Source organism: Tauraco erythrolophus, chromosome 2 (genome assembly GCF_009769465.1).
Source record: "Tauraco erythrolophus isolate bTauEry1 chromosome 2, bTauEry1.pri, whole genome shotgun sequence".
NCBI classification, from domain to species: domain Eukaryota; kingdom Metazoa; phylum Chordata; class Aves; order Musophagiformes; family Musophagidae; genus Tauraco; species Tauraco erythrolophus.
The window spans coordinates 45,707,697-45,727,880 of NC_141466.1; the positions used below are offsets into that span (position 1 = coordinate 45,707,697).

A 20,184-nucleotide genomic window follows, 5' to 3' on the forward strand; every position below is an offset into this window, starting at 1 on the left:
CCTCAGAACTAGTACATCGTCTTTCCAAACAACCTAAACTAAGAGGCAGAGATAAACTGCATTGCCAAATAACCTTCAAAGTGTTCACCATCACTACGCTGTTTTCTTAGCACAGCTTCCCTGCTCTCTGATGTTCCCATCCTTGATTCATTCATTCAACCTTTGCTCAAATAACAGCCTCCACCAGACTAGAAAAGCACAGTGGGGATGCTTGCTAGGAAATCTACATGAACACATGGCGTTGCAGAGGAATAAGAAATATCATCAACATGCAACTAATCCAGGAGAAGTTAAAGATTATATAGCTTCTAGCCTTCCCCAATTCCTTCTTCTTCTGCACCACTAAGGCTCTCACCTTACCCTCCTCACTTCTCTCACAGACACCCAAGATCACAGAAGCATCAAGTTTATATCTGCTGAAGATTTTTGAGTTTTCCTTATAAGTATTTTTGAAGTCCTGTATAAACTTATTAACCAAAAACTGCTTAGGAATTTAAAATAGCCACACTCTGAGCGAGCCCTGCTCACTCTTCCTAAGTGCCTATGAACAAGGGCCACTTACACAGTGGGTAAAACCGCACTGCGCAGGCATCCAGAGCTAGCTGTGAAGAGTCAGGAGGGATCCTGCCTGGGGGATCGATCCCACCTCCAGAAGCAACACCTCACCGCTGCGCAAAACGCAGCCAGCCACGGCAGCCTGGATGCACACTCAAGTCCAGCCATACGATATACCCACCATCTCATGGAGCTTCCAAGATCATATGCTCACCAAAGGGTTAGAAAGTATGAGAAAGGGAGACATGTTATCATTTTATTACGAGGGAAATGGAAGTAATTTTGTTTATCCAAAACTCTTGCCTCCTCCTCCTGTGATGAGAGGTTAAAACATAAAGCACTACTCCTGCACACAGAACATTAAATGGATTTATATTTGCGTTTTTAAGCTCCTGAGGATACAGAAGAGCCAGAACTGAAAGCAATTAGTGCACCGAACCAGACAGCTAAAACAACAAAAAACACAGAACAATGATCTCTTATTTCCCAAGTTCAGATGTCACCATCACACTTTCCTATTCATGCAGCATACTGCGTTTTGAAAAGCTGGGCTGTTTTTCTCTGCCTGAAAGGAATACAAAGAGTTTCTATTTTTTTTTCCTAAGTACTTTGGTAGTTAGAAAAACAAAAACTGATGGACTGCAAACAACCGCACAGGAGAAACCTTTGGCAGGTTGAGAATCTGACATACTGGAAGATGTGCTCAAAACACAAAGCTAAGAAACAAAAATACTGTAAATCTCAAAAATCTTATGTGAGAATTTTCCCTGCAGCATCCCAGACAACGTGTGCTTTGCCTTTCAATTTGAAGAGTTGCAAGACAACCATAATATGACCAAAGAATGGAAAGTAACATCAGTCCTCTTGTGTCGTGGCCCCTCTGCACCACCTCGCACAGTGTGTTTTTCATTTGAAGACTCAAGTCAAGCCACAGCCATGACATGATTAAGCAGAGGGAAGCAGTAGCAGTCACCTTCTGCAATGAACCACAGAGAAGAGAAAGTAACGCAATAAAACGGGCAATTAACACTGAACCTTGGATATAGTAAAGCAACTGCTCCCTGCCACCTGCATTAGTCCAACCCATCACTTGAGAACATGCTTCCTTGTGCGGTAACTTCTAATGACACACACGCATCTACCCAACCATAAATGCTCACACCATCTGTTCTCGTTACAGTTGAGCTCTCAAGCCAACTTCCAAGTCAGGCTGACAAAGAGTTCACATGGCTCTGATCCACCAGCTCTTTTGCAGCTAGTTATTCATTTGCAAAGAGAATTACTAAGCCAACAGTGTTTCCTTTTGCATAAGGCCTGTCACAGACAGCACCCAACTCAGCCAAACTCACTAGCCAAAATACTGCATCAATTAATGCTCATGTATTTCTAAAGTGTTTTAACTAACCTGTTTCTTCTGTCTCTCAGATGATTCCTTTCCAGTTTTCTTCTTTACAAAGTTTTGCACATGTGCATAAAATTATATGGTTCACAGAAATTTTTCAGCAACTGCCTAGAGACTCATTACGCTTCACCAGTTATATTATCAGATAAAGAGGGCATTAAAAGCACCAGACAAATAAAGGAAAGATGCAAATTTCAGATAGTTATAGGAAGATGAAGTGGCCACTGAATGGCCTCAGTGGAAAAGGTCAATGTGAAGTTAAACCGTAAAGAAAAAAAGGCTCCCTGTTGCGCTAATTCTTCTCTTAATATTGTTACACCCTCACACACAACGTTGCTCTCTTCCACCCCATCCATCACATCTCAGAGAGCATTTTGTGCATATCCACTGCTTATAAGGAAGCAAAAATAGCTGACAGTTGCTCTAATTTGGCAACACAGATTTGCTGTTTCTAGATCACTGGGTCATAGGGCTGCTTAAAGGTGACCCACCGGCCCCTGAACTTCTTGCAGAACTGGTAAGTTCACCAGGCCACACACACACACAAAAAAAAGTTTTCACTCCATCACAGCTCAGGACAATACAAGCAGCAAACATGACAACCGAATGACAAACCCATGTGGCTTCCAACACCACGTTTTAAGAAACAGCTTCTCCCAGCATCCTTTTCTGGATTTATCTGTGCAAGTGACAAACGATCTGACTCTTTTTCCAGAAATACAACTAGAAGTACTTGCATTCTGCCTCTTGCTAATCACAGGTAAAGAGTGAGATAAAGAATTGGATATCTAACTCACACACAGCTTTTTTTGGGGGCCAGAAAGGAGTTTTTTTCTGTCAACCTCTTTTTTTTTTTTCTTCTTAAATTCTAGGCATTTCAGAGAGCTTGGGGAAAGAAATCAACATTGTGACAGATACAAATATAAAAATAGGATGTGAAGCATTCTTTAAAGTGGAAAATAAAGCAGGCTCTCAGAAACACAGAACTACAGTCAAGTGTTATTTTATTACTATATTTTCACCATCGTCTCTTCTTTGCTCTTTCCATTCTCCCCATCTAGAACTACAGGCAAATCCATGAATTACACAGAAAAGCATTCTGCAGGACATAGATAGCAACTTCAGAGACAGAAAAACCCTACTAACCCAGTTTTATAGACCATGTCATGGGACAGTATGGAATCAAACAAATTAGCATCGGAGCTTACCATTTCGAGACAAATCAAGTTCCACCAGCTGCATGAAATTTGCTATTTCCGGAGGGAGCCGCTGGATTTCATTATCACTAAGTCCGAGTTTCCGTAACTTCACAAGTTGGAAGAAAGGCTGAAAGAAAGAAAAGATTCCATATCAGACAATACTCACATAACTCACATATAAGCATGATAAATAATAAGCAGTAACTGGAAGCTGTTTTCAAGATTTGAGCTAATTAAAGTTATTGTGTAAAATCAGTTATGCAGACCTCTTTCAGACCCACATCAGAATTAACATTTTGGTTTAATTTTTACATGTAAACAGACTATAATCTGTCTTACCTAAAATGAAAATTTATTTAAAAAACACCACAAAACTGTACTGCTTGCTATTAAAGATCATAGCAGCCAGATACTAGAGAAATCCAGAGTGCAGGCTTCAAAATCATTAATGGGGTGAGGTTACCCAGCAGGATAATTAAAAGCATCCTAATTACACACCGGGGCTCATTAGGAAGTTAATGCACAGAGACACTTCTAAAGGACAATCCAGAAAATTCACAGAGAGGGCCTGCCAAGGCCTTCTTTGCTGGCGAGCACCATAACCAACTAGGTTACACAGCCAGCCTCCCTTGGGAAGACCTTTCCAGTCTCATACATCCTGCGCTCCTCGGCCCAGTTTCAGAAGGACTAATGAAAGTTGGGCGGGATACGCATGATTCCAGGTCTTCCCAGCTTGAAGAGGAACCCAACCTAACCCTGTCTCTACCGTGAGGACATGGGCATGCGACGTAGACAGGACGCTAACTTTCCTTGACCCTCAGCTATGGGCTCAGAGAGTCTGGCAGCCCCCAAGACAAAGTGGCCATCAAAGGAGAAAAGCCGAGCTGCAAGTCAGGTCAACCCCAGGTGCTGGGAGCAGCTGGTGATGTAAAAACAAAATGGTCATTAAAAAACTATTGAGATGTAGGCATCCGTATGAAAGTTGGAGAGCCCTTATCTCATCTCAGCTTTCCTCTCTTCCCGGCAGGCCTTCGAATGAGAGCGAGTGCAAGCAGTGAGGATTTGTACAGAATTAAATGACTTTATACACAAGTCATTTTGACCAGAACTGACCAGACTCTTCCTATTTTGCATGGGTTCTGTGCCCCCAGAGCACACGGGTGTTTCTGCCCAGCAGTCAGACCCTCCGCGTCCCACGGCACGTGCATGTGCCTGTACCCTCATGGGTTCTGCTCCTCAAGATAACTGAAAAGTGCTAGTAAGTTTAGGATATCTGCTTACATTTAATCACCTGCAATCCTTTCTTGGAAATTAAGAACTTTTTTTTTTATTATTATTATTTTGTGTTTTTTAGGTGCTGGAGCGTGTGCTCTGAATGTCAATTCTATCTTAGATTGACACGAAAAGAGGCAGTAGGACAGGCATCTCACTAGGACACAAGGTAAAAGCACGGTCTTATGAATCTGTATTATGATACTGGTTTTCAATCTTAGTGCAAGGGTCTTATACCCAAGATCATAATCCACGTTTTAAGTGCAAGGGTTTGCAACCTCACCACCAATCTTTCAATATTCATTGTTTTTCCTTGTCACATAAAAATAAAACACAACTGAAATCAATGTGTTTTCCCTCAAAAATGTGGGCTCCTTTTAGAGAATAAAAGGGATAGTGCTTAAAAAAGTTAATAAACACTCAGTAGTCAAAAGATGCACCAGATACAAATGAGAAAATTCAAAGGCATTTTTTGAGTCAGAATGATACTCCTTCCCCCCCAAGTACTGATATCAGAGTTGAAATTGTAAGAGGAAGATAAAAAAACTTTTTCAATTCCACATTTCTAGCTCCCTAAAAACATACATTACAATTAAAATAGCCACAAATGTTTTTTTAATCCTTTTTTGTGCTCACAAGATCCATAACTGGATTTTCATATCATTAACATCTTTTTTCATCTTTTAAAACAAATGCATCCCTTTTGCTGAACATTTATTAATATGACTAAAGCAAGAATCCATCACAAGCTTAGAAAAGCACTTAAAGACATTTTTGTGAAAACACAGCAGGAGTACACCCCACAGAAGAGATCCCAATCTGTCCTAACACCATCCAAAATAAATACTTGCCAAAAAGTGTTCCTCAGCCAGTGCATAGCTGCTAAACTATATGACAGTTATAAATATTGATGTTCTACTACAAATCTTCTCATAAACAACAATTGTCCTTGCCAGAGATGCTCTACAATGGCAAGTGAGAAGAGACAGAAGGAACATGCTTAAAAGACAGAAGGAACATGCTTAAAAGACAGAAGGAACATGCTTAAAAGACAGAATCGTCATCAAAAAGCTATTAGGAGCTGGGCATCCCTAGGAAGGTTTGAGGGCCCTCACTGCACCACGTGTCAGTGTTGTGCATATTTATTAAATGTGCAGAGCACATATGTGCAGCAAACAAAATGACACAATATTTAAAGGCATTCCTGTTCCTTTAACTAACTACTTAAAAGAAAAATGAACTGGGAGTTTTATTTCTAGTTTGCATAACGATTTTTAATGAATGACACCATTTCCTAGATAAAATCAGAAACTGCAGTTATGTGAATGGCATTTCTTTGAACTTCTTGTTTGTTTTTTTTTTTCCTTTAAACTACAGAACTCAATCACTCTTGCATGTTTAGTGCATCCTATTCCTATTTCAGTAACTATTCTTCCTTTATCCAAGGTACATCATTAGTGCTCTAAAGCAGTACTGGGGAGGCAAGCACCTCCTTTTTGCCATTTTTGTTTTACCTGTCAAAAAGACCACAGGGAAGAAAGAGAATTAAGAGTTTACAGAATAGAGTTGTAAATGTAAAATAAATGTAAAAAATATATATAAATATATATAAAAATATTTATAAATGTAAAATATATATATACACATCTAAATATCTGTAATTTCTTAAATATATGCCAATGAGAAACATGTTTCTAATTTGATGTAGCAGACACAGTTCAGCCTCTATTTGAAAAGCTCTAACACGAACCAAAGTGCAACGGGGTTGCTGGCCAGAGCAGCACATCCACCCAGCATGCTGTAATAGCAGGTTTTGATTGCAGACCCGACGTCTCTACGAGTATCTTGGCAACACTTTTCATGCTGCTTAGTTTAGCCAGCCTAATTAATACTGCTTCAATGAGACAAATAATTCCATGAGCATCAGCACTAGAGAAGCCTACAACTTTCTATTTAGCAGCAATTCCCAACCTTCAATTGAAGCTTTTCCTGCTGTCAAAGAATTTATAGAGGTTTCTTTCCTAAGAACATACATCTTGAATACAGCCCTCCTCACACTGGTAAACTAACCAAGTCCCTCTCCTCCACCCAGCCACATATTTTTTAAAAAAACTCCATTCTGACAAAATTGAGTCAATGTCAGTCAACAGAAAGGAAAAAAAAAAAAAAGAGATAAGTGTGTGACTCACTGAAAAGTATAAACAGACAGTGTGATCCCATAGTCCTCATTTTTTATACTTTATTTTTTAAAGAATACCACTACAACTGGCACTTGATTCTAGAAATAAAAGTTAACAGAATTAAGCCAAACTAGTAGAATTGATAAAACTCAATTTTTTCTTCTGCAGAAGTGGCCAAAACAAGACATATCGCTGGCTTTCTTCCAATGGTTCACTCCTGCAGTAAAAAAAATTCATGCCCAAGATTCTTGCCCGAATGCTTCAGCATCTTTCCTGATAGGAAGAAAAAAAAAAAAAAAAAAAAAAAGGAAGAGAGATGAAAACAATACGCAATTGAAATAAAAAAAACACCACAGGAGGGCAAGACGACCTACTCACAGCTAACGCTGTTTGAGAGGAGGAGCAACATCTCACTGCTAGAGCCTTTCCAGTGCTAGAGACATGTCACACTCCAAACTCATTTGGCACAGGCAGCTTAACTAAATGCTCACTGTGTTAAGCAAAATGTTTCCATAAAAAGCCTACTACTAGCAGCAAAGAAAATGAAAATTAGAAACACTAATGGAATCCACTGCCTAATGTTAAAGACGGGCCAGCATAAGCAGCAGAAATAAGAACAGGAGGGACAGGAGAAAAAAGCTGCGAATTAACTCTAGTTTCAGAGTTGTATTCACAGAGGGTAGAAAGATACAATTTTTAGTGCAGGCACTTGAGTTGTTGCTGACAAGCTTAATAATTTGTGAGTATTTGCTCATAAGTCAAGTCTCCCTTAGACACCAAAATGGATTTTCAACATATGCATGCTGCCTCAGCTTTTAAAGCTTCTTCAGGAAATGACAGTGTTATATTCAAACAGGAATTAAGTAAACTACCGAGACACAGTACATTACCAGGTCCTGTTTCTGAAACACCATCTATGTTCATTTTATCCATTTTCCAAACCCATAACTGACCAGCTAAAGGAGATTTGCACTTCAGAATTAAAAAGTGATAAACAGCAATTTAAATATAGTTTAACTCCTAATTGCATTCCTGCTTCACATCTTACTTCAGGCTATCCACTTTCTTCTCCCGCATTGTAAACAAAAATCAATGGGAGAAGCCTCCGCTTTGTGCGTTCGCTTCCATTCACCAGCTACGCGTCCTCCTCCAGCCACTGGATAAGTGAAACTGCAACCAATCCTCCCCCCACCCTGTTTATAGGGCCTCAGAAAGACCTCGGAACAAGGTCTTTCTTCAGGCAAACACAAGCAGAAGCTGCAACTTGATTTTGATAAGCAAAGCAGTGAACGAGGTAAGGCATCAAACCCGTGAAATAGCCTGGCAGCATGGCTGACACAACGCTCTCCAGCTCCCCAACGAGGTCCCCATCACTTGCTGTTGGCCTCTAGAAGCTCTTCTTTTTTTTTTGCCTGCACCATTGTACATCTTCAACAAGAGAGCAGGGGAAGCCCAACATTTATTAAGGCGCCTAGGGGTTACTATGACGAGAATAAAGATTAACTAATGTAAGGCAGAAGTAGCACTGAATTCAAGTGTTCTGCTCCCTGGGGATGTGTTTAATAACCAGGCTCTCCTACAGGCATCCACGCAAACACATTCCCCTCATTTGTCAGAAGGGCAAAGACAAAGAGGGAAGGGTGAGTTTTCCCTCATTCCTTCCCCACCTCCTCTTGTAGGAGTCATCAACAGTCAACTCTTTGAAAGACCATCCATAGGCGACACTCAGTGGTTAGGATTCCAAGAGGACAGGACACTCGATGCCCTACGCTAAACCACTGGTGGGACTTCAGACATTGTTTCTACCCCAAAGTCAGCCAGTGGACATACCAGCCTGGAGTCAATGAGAACCACAGCTGCGCTTACGCTCACAGCAAGCTATAATGCACCCTGTCCTCCACTCAAGCCTTCCCTAGTTGAAAACCACAACTAACTTGTAACCAAAAAACTCTTTCTAGGATGCAATTCTGTACATCACCGCCTTAAAATCCATCTCAGAGACACCTGCCAGCAGCATGAGCAGGAGCACTGAGGAAAACCAACGAGAGCACTCAAAGTGGTCACCTTCCCCTAGAAGCACATCCTAACTAGCTGCACAATGAAACGCTGAAGAAGCTGCATCCTACTCCGGATTCACAAAGTATGTAATGAGCTCCCAGCAGACTCCAGTGAAGTCTAGTATGGAAGTTGGCATCTCCCACAAAGCCTGTTATCAACATTAAGATCCGTCAAGTCACTCCATCTGCTTTCAACTGCAAGCTGAGACAGCTGATGAGGACAACAGGGTTTCATAAACATGGATCCCTCATGTTCCTTTGAGCCAAATACACTTCAATTTTCAAACAAAGTACTAAGTGAGATACTGAAATTATTTTCTGAGGGCAGGGACTAATTCCCAGTGGAGCCCAGTTGGTACCTCTGTATCAAAGCATTACTGGAAGCAGCTACTGGATTTCCTCAACCCATGACGAGACACAGCAGCAGATGGTGATGGACCGCAGTATGAAGACCTCTGCCCGTTTGCTAGGTGGCAAGTCAGCAAACGGACAGCTGCTCCATGCAGTTGAGGTCTCTAATGTTGTCTTCACATGTTTCATGGCAAAACCAGAACTGCCCCAGATTTTTGGCATGATGAAAGATTGTTTTACATGCCCAAACCATGGTCGTAGAATATGCTGAAAGCTGTACTTTGGTCTTGCAGCATCCTCACACCAACTTTGTCATCATGAATATTAATGGAAGATGCATAGGGGCAGACATTCAAGCAGGAATCCATACAAAACATTAATAAAACTACTACATTTCAAGACATGAGAAAGTATTAATGAAAGATCACAGTTCATGGGCATGTACCCTAAACAGAACCAGATGTTGCAACTCTTACCTCCCCCTCCCATGGATGCTTTAAAGCCCGATATGAAGGATCAGCCAGGCAGAAGGGTTGTGGGGAAGGGTCTACAGGAGACAGAGCAAAAATGATAACTAATGCCTCACTGAAGCTGCCATTCAACATCTACCTGCTACGTTTCTGGCCCCTATTTCCAAAGCACCTGACATTTTCTGAACGACGGTCAATGATAGGCCAGTTGCAGGTCTTGGTCTCGGTTATCACCACCCATTTTAAAAAAGGAACAAGGGACTATCGACTCTCAAAAACCAATACGCTGCAGCACCGAATCAAAACGCTGCTCTGCCAAGCAATGCATTGAACAGGTCACCTCACACTGTTTCCTGGCAGGCAAGGATTTACTTTCTCTTCTATGTCGATTAAGCAGAGGCAACAAAGGTTAAAGAGCACTCGATGCCACAGCCGACAGAGTACAGCGGTAGGAGGGACCATCTCTGCCTTTAAGAGACGCCAGAAAACATCTGCTACAACAGAATATGGATTCATTGCAGTTAAATGCATTTGCCATTTGGAGAAACAAATAAAAAAAAAACCCACATTTAATCTCACTAATGAATTTGTAGCATGCATTTTTTCAGTATACAAGATTGTTGGCAGGAGGTAATGTCTTTTTTAGACCAATTGATATAATTAGAAAAATAACTCTATGTATAATCATAAAGTGTATTTTAGAGCTACAGATGTATAATCTCTGCCCACAAACCTTGACTTATCTGTGTACGTCACTTACCAATTTACCTAAACGATGCACTCCTTACAGAAAAAAAAAAAAGTTAGAAGTATTGAAACATAACCACCTAATTACTTTCTTCTGACTGAGGTCAAAAATCCATAGAACTTATCTGTTACTACAAAAAAACCCTGTCATTAGAAAATATTTCAAACCAAGCAGACTGCAAAATCTTCTGAACAATCTCGGGTACATGAACAGGGAAGTCAGACTTAGTAGGGGACACCAGACTAAGTTCTCCCTCTGCTCCCATCAGACTGTGGTCTTTCAAATTTCATGTCAAAAGGCACAGTATTTTCTTCAAGTCTTAAGCAACACAAGAGAAAAAATTGGAAACTAGTAGAAAAACTAGAGATATTTACCTGGTAATAAACTTATTTGGAGCCTTTGACACAGTGTTCTATGTTTACAGGGATGTTAACAGAAGGAGCCAATGTTGCTTCTCTACAAATCGTTACTCATTTTAATAATTCAAGTGTGCATTGCACACTAGCACTAACTGACTATGCCCACAAAAAGTTTTTACAAAAGGTAAGTATTCTCAGGACACCGAGGTTGTAAAGTTGCAGGTGTTCTTAGAAAGTATTTTACATAGCACTTGTCACACTGAAAGAGAGTCTTAAACTTTCAGTAAAACTTCCTTTACTGTGTGCATACAGTCTGCTGCAGTTTCACACAGTGGCATCGTTCTCTCTGATATTAACTGGAAGTATATGCTTGTTCAAATCGTATAGTGGTATTTCTTCAAGGATTTACAGCAAGATGTGCGAAAACACCATGACATTATCAACGTTAAAACATAATTAAACATTTGACGGTGAATAGACAGTGAAAAACATGACAATTCTACCTGCATCATTAAAAATATGAAAGCTAAAGACAGGTGAAATCCTTGATATGCCCTCACAGAATCATAGAACAGTTGAGGTTGGAAGGGACCTCCTGGAGATCATCTAGTCCATTCAAAGCACGAGTCACCTAGAGCAGGTCAGCCAGGACCACATCCAGTCAGGTTTTGAGCATCTCCAAAGATGGAGACTCCACAAGCTCTCTGGGCAACCTGTGCCAGGGTTTGAGCACCAGCACAGTAAAACAAGTGTCTTCTCCTTTCAGACAAAATTTCCTGTGTTCCAGCCTGTGCCCATTGCCTCTTACAATGTCATGGCGCACCTCTGAGAAGAGTTTTGCTCTGTCTTCTTTACACTCTCTAATCGCGTATTACAGAATCATAGAATGGTATGAGTTGGGAGCAACTTTAAAGATCATCTAGTTCCAACCCCCCTACCATGGGCAGAGACACCCTCCACTACACCAGGTTGCTCAAAGCCCCACCCAGCCTGATCTGGAAGACTTCCAGGGATGGGGCAGCCAAAACTTCTTTGGGCAACCTGTTCCAGTGTCTCACCAGTGTCTCAGAGTGAAGAATTTCTTTCTTATGTCTAATCTAAATCCACTCTCTTTCAGTTTAAAGCCATTGCCCCTTGTCCTATCACTATACGCCCTTATTTGTGTATATTTATATATATTGGTGTATATGTATATTGGCATATATTTAGGTACACCAGTAAGATCCCGTGAGCTACCTTCTTCTCAAGGCTAAACTATCTCAGCTCTTTCAGCCTCTTCTTATGACAGATGCTCTGAGTCCTTGTGGCACTTCGCAGGACCCGGTCCAGTACACCCATGACTCTTCTTCTAGGAAGCCCAGCACTGAACACGGCACTCCGGGTGTGTTTCCCCCAGTGCTCGCCAGAAGAGAAGGATCACCTGCTGGCAACGCTTTTCCTAACAGAGTCCAGAATACTGTTAGTCTTCTTTGCCATGAGAGAGTATTATTGGCTCATGCTCAACTTGTCCACCAGGTAACCCAGGGCTTTTTTCTGAAAAGCTGCTTTCCAGATGGTTGGTCATCAGCATGTACTGGAGAATGTGGTTACTTCTCCCCAACTGCATGCAGGGCTTTGTATTTCTCTTTACTGAGCTTGATGAGATTCCTCTCTGCCCACTTCTCCAACCTGTCAACATCCCTCTGAACAGCAGCACAAACATCTTCCTTATCAACCACCTCCAGGCAGATCCCTGAACATGCCAGTCTGTTTCCTGAAGTCCAGGGTTGTGACGCTGCTTTTTGTCCTGTTCCGCCCCCTCAGGATCCTCAACGCCATCATCTCACGGTCACTAGAGTCAAGGTGACCATGGTCACTGCAACCCTGACCTTCAGGTCTCAACCTGTCCTTTCTTGTTTATAAGTATGAGGTCCAACAGAGCACCTCTGTCCATTGACTCCTAGATCACCTGTGTTAGGAAGTCATAAATGCACTCCAGAAAACTCCTGGATCACTTAAGTTCTGCAGTGTTGTCCTCCTGGCAGATGTCAGGGTGGTTCAGGACCCACATGAGCCTGGGCCTGTGAACGTTATTTGAAGACACCATCTACTACTTCTTTCTGATCAGGCAGTCTACAGCGGACACCCAAAATGACATCACCAACTAATCTCAACCTTCTCTCAGCTGGCCCATCATCCATGCCAAGGCAAAGCTTGACATATCCCTGCTGTTCTCTCATATGAAGGGCAGCTGCCCGTCCGTGCCTGCCTGGCCTGTCCTTCTTAAGGAGTCTGCATTCATCCATTGCAGCACTTCAATAATGCAAGACATCCCACCACACCTCTGTGATCCCAATGAGATCTACGAATTTGAAAAAAGGAAATAAAGCTTCTAGATGTTTATGTCTTAAGAAGCGATGGTTACGACTCATAAGCACACATTTAAAGAGAGGTATAGTATGATACCATCTCTTTCCACAGCGGATTACTAGCCATTGACCAAGCAAGCGTCTTTCAGGCTTATGGTTGCATAAACTATAGTAGAACAGTGAAATTGAAAAGGTTTTTTTTCCTGAGAAAGAGGTGTGGTACGGGAAGAACAGAGGGACTTCTTCTTTAGGAGCTTTCACAAGATTTTGGTACGATAGCAGTGCCCTGGATTTCAACACCACACATAATAATGAGATATAGACATTGCCTAAGCCGAACACCAAGCAGCAACACACCGTCAGCTTCTCTCACACGGAAAGTGGGGCACAGGAGGAGGCCAGGGTTTCTTCAGCTCTCTCGAGGAAGGGGTCTCACATCAATCAAATAACTCTACAGAGAAGCATTAGCATATAACACAAAGAAGAAAAATTACAGATGACAGATAAAATCCGTAAGCTCAGAGAAGTGAAATGATTTAGAGCTGCATCAGACTAGGTTTGCAAATACTACATAAAAATAATCCCCAAAAGAAGAAAGAGTTCAGTAGACTCTTAAGCTAAACTAAGTGCATACATAAAACTTTGAATAATTTTTTTGCCATTGGAGTTTTCATATAAACAACATCTGAAAAAACTCTCACGGGAAAGTGGTCTTTATCCTTTGAGTAGAACAACTGAGCAGCAGCACGACGCAACAGCAGCAAAACAAGAGTTATAAGCTATTTCCACCACCCACCAATGCAAAGAATGCTAGTGCTTTAATATAAAAGCCAAAATATAATACTGCATTCGAAGGTTCATAAAAAAAAAAAAAAAAAAATTTTTTTTTTTACAAAACAGTGGGCAAAGAGATATGCCGAGCTCCAGTTCAGTACTGCCAATTCCACACACAGAGAAATTAAGTTGGCATGATGTATTGGCCCTTAAATTCTAACGTACAGAAGTAGGAAACAACATTTCATCAACTATACACTGATCTACAGAATTGAAACCATTTTATTTTTATCTGATGCTTTTCATTAGAGAAGCTATTGAAATGCATCGTGCAGAATGTGTTATTTTCTTCTATCAAAGCAATTTGCCAGAAAGCCTACTCTTCGGTGAAGTATAGCTTTCGACGTGTAGCAAATGACATACTACACATTACAGCTTGAGTTGAAAAAGCCTTCAAGTTTTCACTCCTAAGGAAAATAGAAATGGTCCAGGTTTAGAGAAAAACCCCACAAACTACATTTTTAAGTCGCTCTATGCACATTATGTTTTTTTCCAATCAAATCAGATACACTACATATTCAAGAAGGCACTTGGAATCCAATGCAGGAGAAGGAATTATTTAGGCAAGTTAAGAGCCACACTCTACCACTGGCCCTATACAAAGCCCATCCTTTTGAGACCAAAGACTGCAGCCCTTTAATTTGTCTTGTAAAGCAGAAGTGGTGAGAAGCATGCTGACAGCTAGAAATTGTTGTTCTGTGGGAAAACAGCCACATCTGCCAAGGAAGGCTAGAGAGACCTCAGTATTGTGGAAAACCACCAGCAGCTTAATAGTACACAGCCTGCTCCTCCAGCACATCCCACCAGGCTGGCTCATCCTGCAGGAAGGGCAAGAGCAGAAGAGGGAACCTGAAAGGCAGCTGAAAGGAAGAGGAAAGAGCAGAGTGTAAAAAAAGGCGGGGGGGGGGGGTGGAGGGGAAATGTTTGCAAGGGCAGTCGAGAATCTGGCAGAGAAGGGGCAGGAGAGGAAGCAAAGAATCAGAAACACAAGGCAGACTGAGCTGTTTAGGTCAGAGGAAGTAAACAAGATCCTGGGATATCAAAGATGGGGGAGGATGGGAAAGTATGAACACGCAGGGCAAGGAGTCTGAGACATCGATGTAACAACGGAGGAAGGTCACTGTCAACATAAGCACAAGTTCTCCATCACGTAACTGGGGGAGAGAGGGAGGGATCTAACAGAGCAGTTACAGATCCCTGGGGAAAGAATGAGTGTACTGGCATGGGAAACCAAAAGGATCCCTGTGCAGTAGCAAAATGATATAAAAAATGTCTAAGTTACAGTATATTAAAGTAAGTTACCATACTGTACATTTGTAAATTACTGTACTGTAAGTTATTAACTTGTATTCTTGAGCGGCTGACAGGTATAGCTTAGGAAAAAAAGTATTTGTAAGGAAAAGGGTGTCAGAGAAACTGAGTTAGCCCAGTCTTCTCCTGGTCCACATACACATTAATGTACGAGAGAGCAAACAAGGGGAGGAGTGGAAATAATGGGAGGCAAAGACATCTCCTTCTGCTTCAGAAAAACATCTGAAGAGAAATGTCCAAGATGAACTCTTCCTACCCCTCTCCCCTTAGAAAGAGATGAAGAATTCCACCATCCACTTTGGTCAGCCAATACAACAAAAATAAAACCAACGAAGTAATTCTTTCAAAATAATTCAGGTGTATTTTGTGTTTCTCCTCTCCTCAGGATACGTCAGATGACTCTCATAACGTACAGCGCAGCAGTATCAGTGGGTCTTTCTGCTAGTCCTTTCCCATCAAGACACTACAGCAATTCTTTAGGTTGTCTGCTGTCTTTTGAAGAGATTTTTGTGTGCATCTGTTTTGTTGGGTGTTAATAACACCCTAACATATGCCATGCTCTACTGTCCTCTAGAATAACAGAGGTTTTAAGTATGCCAGCAAAGACTGCAGATTAAACAAAGCCCAAGACTACTCTTGTCCCTCAAAATGTAGGTTTTAGGGCGTACCAGAGTGTATTCTCCTACTGGGGTATTGGAGCAAACCAACCAAAGAACACCTTTCTTTGCTACTTAATAGAAATGGAGGCAGGGAGAAAGAGGGGAGAAGCAGGGAAGCGTGTGCATCCAACATCAGTTGCCCCATCAACTTCAGAAAAGTGCAGCGAGTCCACGTATTCCAACACGCCACTTGCTGATATTTATCTGCCTCAGAAAGCTTCACAATCGAAGGGACAAAAAAATTTTGCAAGTGGAAGGAAAGCAGATGTCTGGAGATAAAGCCTCACGGGTGTCTCAGACCTGCAGCTTGGCAAACTGGGAAAAGAACTCACCAACATCTACTTGGTTTCAGAGAAGTATTCCAAGGCCATAATGGCCATTTCAGACCGCACTTGCCCACACTGGGAAGACGAGGTCTGAACTATCAGTGTGCAGAATGAAGTGTGGGGCAGCAGAGTTGGGGTCCTCCTCCTCCACCCAACTAGTGCAACTTCTGCTGCAGGTCACGGAGTCTACAGGGCGAATCTTCACTATGGCAGGGTGAGCCCTTACAGCAGCAATTTCCCAAGGAAGATCACAACCATCTCAGTGACACAAACACCTTATCGCTGTTACGGGACACATTATGGCATCAGCACAGCCCACAGATGATTCATCAGGAATTAGCACAGATCACTGTGAGCTTCAGGACCTCATCAAGTACAAGTCAACATCTAGTACAAGTAAACGAGCCAGTCAGTGAGAGCTAAACAAGTGTCCTGACTTGTTTAGGCCTTAACTGAGCCCAAAACCAGCTCAAATTTGTGTTACTTTCTTTACGCATATACAGAGGAAACTTAATCAAGGTAAGACTAATATAACGCATTACACTAGATTACGGTCGTAATGACCACTAAGATCTATGCTGACCTAACAGTTTGTTAGCTATACGCCCTAATTATTTCCCTCGTGTCTTCTCTGCAAGAGGTATGGTGCACCCCTGCTTTTTTACTTACTTCCAGTTACTTATTGCAGTTTTACTTATTTCCAGTTCTGTATCTGTAGTTTGCATAGACATTTCCCTTTTAATATAAAGGGGAATGAACAGTGTACCCTGTAGCTACCTTCCAAAGAGAGATCTCCCACTATTCTTCTCATCCAGATTCCTAGAGCAGACCTTTTAAAAACTATTTGCTGGTAGAAATTTTAAACCATTCATTTCCAGATTCAATAGGTTAGCTTCACATCCAGGATTGCGGCTGTATTTTTGTACTCAAAACTCCTACAGAGCCAACACTTATCTGAGATGATGGCACTATATTCCATTTATCACATCAATAAGGAACAACCAACAAGAAAAGTTCATAGGTCCATGCAGGAAGCGCTAATAAAAACGCCTTCCTGCACTGTTGACAAGGCATAAAGCACTCAGGACAGATACGAGTATGTCTCTGCAGTCGTATTTCATTGGATTCCTCCTAGTCCAGCTAAAAAAACACAAACATATTCCTACAGTATATTTAAGGCACTCCTGTAATCTGACCCATGCACATTAAAAGAAAAAAAAAAACCTTTCTAACTTCAACTTTTGCTTGCTTTCACTGCAGTGCCAAGAAGCCTGCGTTGGTTTGAGGATTTCTACCCTCTCAGCTAGTTTTTACATGTATGAGACTTAATATGTACCCACACATAAGTAATGGGAAGAAGGGGTCTTTTTAGCCATCATAGGGCAAAAAAAGACTATTTCACATATTACAGCTTGAGGAAGAGGAGAAACAATGAATAGTTGCACTCTACAGAAATAAATATCATACAATACCACGAGCAACAGATATCATCATTTATATTTGTACACAGCAACCAGTTTGTGGCGGATTTTTTTTTTTAAATAAAAAACAGAGCGCCATCAGGTTCAATGGGATTTCAGTCACAAGCACATTCAATACCCCAACAATAAGAAGTGTACAAGCCTGAAAGCCAACACTAAGAAGAAAAGTCTGGTACAAAAACAAAGACTCCTGAGTCTAGTCTGTGCACAAAGCCAGCAGAAACTGCTCGAAGTAAAAATAGCACCCACACAGAGGCTATGTAAACCAGTTTTGCTCTACTTCAGAAGGATAAAGAGCCCAGTCACAAGAAGGCGCAAACCTGCGCCTAGGATTTTCAAAAGAAAAAGCCAAATTTAATATGTCATTTCAACTGAACATCTTTACATACTGTCTATAGGAAAACTTCACCACCACAATTACTCTTACTACCTAGAATGAAAAAAATAATTTATGTAAGAGAACTGAATTTTTAAAAATAAAAGCAAGGCTGTTTAAGTTTTGGTATGAACAGATCGACTTTGATTCAGGTAGAAACAAAGGCGCTTTTGAAAATTTCTCTGGCTAGTGAGTTCAGTTTCTTGGATTCCAAGTCAGTAAGAGTTCACACACTTTTAAGGCACAGCTTCCAGATAACACTTCCCCTCCAGTGTCAAACTCTACGAGCCACAACTCACAAAGGCTTCTGAGGTGTCCAAAGTTTAAAAAGGAAACACTGAAAAACATCCTTGGTTCATCAAGTCGAAAGTCAAGTAGCGCGCCTCCCGCTCGCTTTGTATCCGCGGAGTCAGACAGTGCCTCGCCGGAATTACTCCGATGGAGTTTTTCCTAGTAAAATCAGGTAGTGCCAGCCAGTTGGTCACGCTAGCAGGTACCACCTCGACATCTCAAAACCACGTTGAATTGGAAGTGAATTCACCTTTGACAATGCCACTAAGAAAGAATCGTGCACAAAAAAATCTGACTACGTATTTCATGTGAGAAGCAAAACACTGGGAACTGTGTGGGACTAACACCGAGAGAAAGAAAAAGCTTGTTCTCCTCTCGTGTTTCGCATTGACGAAGTTTCCAGGAGTGGAAGGCAGAAACGGGAACGCTGCTATCTGCTAGAGGGTTTGGGATTTTTTTTTTTCCCATGTACAGAGCAGATACTATTTATCGAAAGGGGAAAAAAGGGGAGGGTTTAATACCCTCCAAGGTCTCGTAATTCCGATGACGTGAACGTTAATCACAACATACATTCACATCCTGTGACTCCAGCCCTAACCCCTCTGCCCTCCACACAGTACTTTTCCTCCCGAAAGACACGGACCTCCAGGTTTTGCCCGTGAAAGCTTTTACCATCAAACTCCGGTGAAATGCTAAACACTAACCCCAGACTCCGGCTCTTCCTTTAACTCCCGGGGTTACTACCACACACCGACGGTCCCGGCCGCACCGCGCCGCGCCGTGCAGACCGGGGCCGGGATTCCACAGCACCCCCAGGGGGTCCAGGAGCCCCTCACCGCAGCCTCGGGGCGGGCGCGGCGGCGCCTCATCCCGCCGGCGCCGGGCCGGGGAGCTCGGCGGGCACCTGCCGAGCCGGCGCACCTGCGCCCCCCGCCCCGGGCGGCGGCGGGGCTGGGACCGGCCTGGCCCCGGTGCCAGGGCTAGGGGAGAGCCCCCCGTTCCCGCTCCCCGCTCACCTTGGGCAGCTCGCGGAGCTGGTTGGCGTCCAGCAGGAGCTCCTCCAGGCTGCGGCTGTAGCGGTAGATCTCCTCGGGCACGGCGGCCAGCGAGCAGTGCCGCTTGTCGATGGACTCCACATGGCGGTTGCACCGCCACAGGGGGATGCAGTGGAACATCGCCCCGCCGGAGAGGGGGGGCCGGTCCGCCGGGGGCCGCGGGGCGGGCGGCCCCGCCGCTCACCGCCGCCCCCTCCTCCGCGCCGGCCGCAGGAGCCGCTGCCCCCCTCCGCCGCCGCGCAGCGCGGATCCCGGCGAGCCGGCGGCGGCAACCCGCATCCAGCGCGCCGCCGCCGGCGGCGGGAAGCGGCCCCGGGCGAGCGCGGCGGCCCCGGGAGAACAATGGGCGGGAGCCGGAGTCGAGCGGGGCGGGGGGCGCCCCCCTACTGCTCCTCGGCGGGCCGCTGCCCTCCCCGCAGGGGCATCGCGGGGCGCCGGGCGCAGCGCTGCTGCTGGCGGCCGCCGCGCATTCCCGCGCCTGACCCGGAACACGGGCAGCCTCTCCCCCCCGCTCCCCTCCCCTCTCCTCTCCTCTCCTCCCCGTCCCGGCTGACATCAGCGGGGCCGGGCCCTGCCGCCCCGCCCCGCCCCGGCCCCGGCCCCGGCCCCGGCCCGCCGGCCTGCCCGGGGAGGCGGCCCGCCACCCGCACCCCCTCGGCGCCGCCTCGCCCCGGGGCAGCCGGGGGCGGGCGCCCGCATAACTTTCCGCCGAGGAGAAAGCCGCGCCGGCACGGAGTTTCCCGCGGCTGGAAGCGTAAAGCCCTGCCCGGGGGCAGGAGGGCTAATGCGGCCGGGGGCTCGGGGGTCCGCCCGCAGCCGCCTCGGGACGCTTCGCCATCGGGGCGGGCGGTGGTGCGGGCACGCACGGGTCTGCGTGCCGTCGGGCGGTGTTAGCACGGTGTTGAACGAC

At 43.9% G+C, this 20,184-nt stretch overlaps 1 protein-coding gene across 2 annotated transcripts in view; it reads right to left on the reverse strand.

Moving 5' to 3' along the window:
- LRRC1 (leucine rich repeat containing 1) overlaps nucleotides 1–19,394 on the reverse strand; it is a 102,910-nt gene extending 83,516 nt beyond the window's left edge. For both annotated transcript variants that reach the window (XM_086608327.1, XM_086608326.1), the window contains exons 1-2: nucleotides 19,236–19,394; nucleotides 3,166–3,283 (exon numbers count right to left, since the gene is read on the reverse strand). In XM_086608327.1, coding sequence (XP_086464453.1) covers nucleotides 3,166–3,283; nucleotides 19,236–19,394 — 277 coding nt within the window. The remainder of the gene's footprint in view (nucleotides 1–3,165; nucleotides 3,284–19,235) is intronic.
- Between the last annotated feature and the right edge of the window lie 790 nt (nucleotides 19,395–20,184).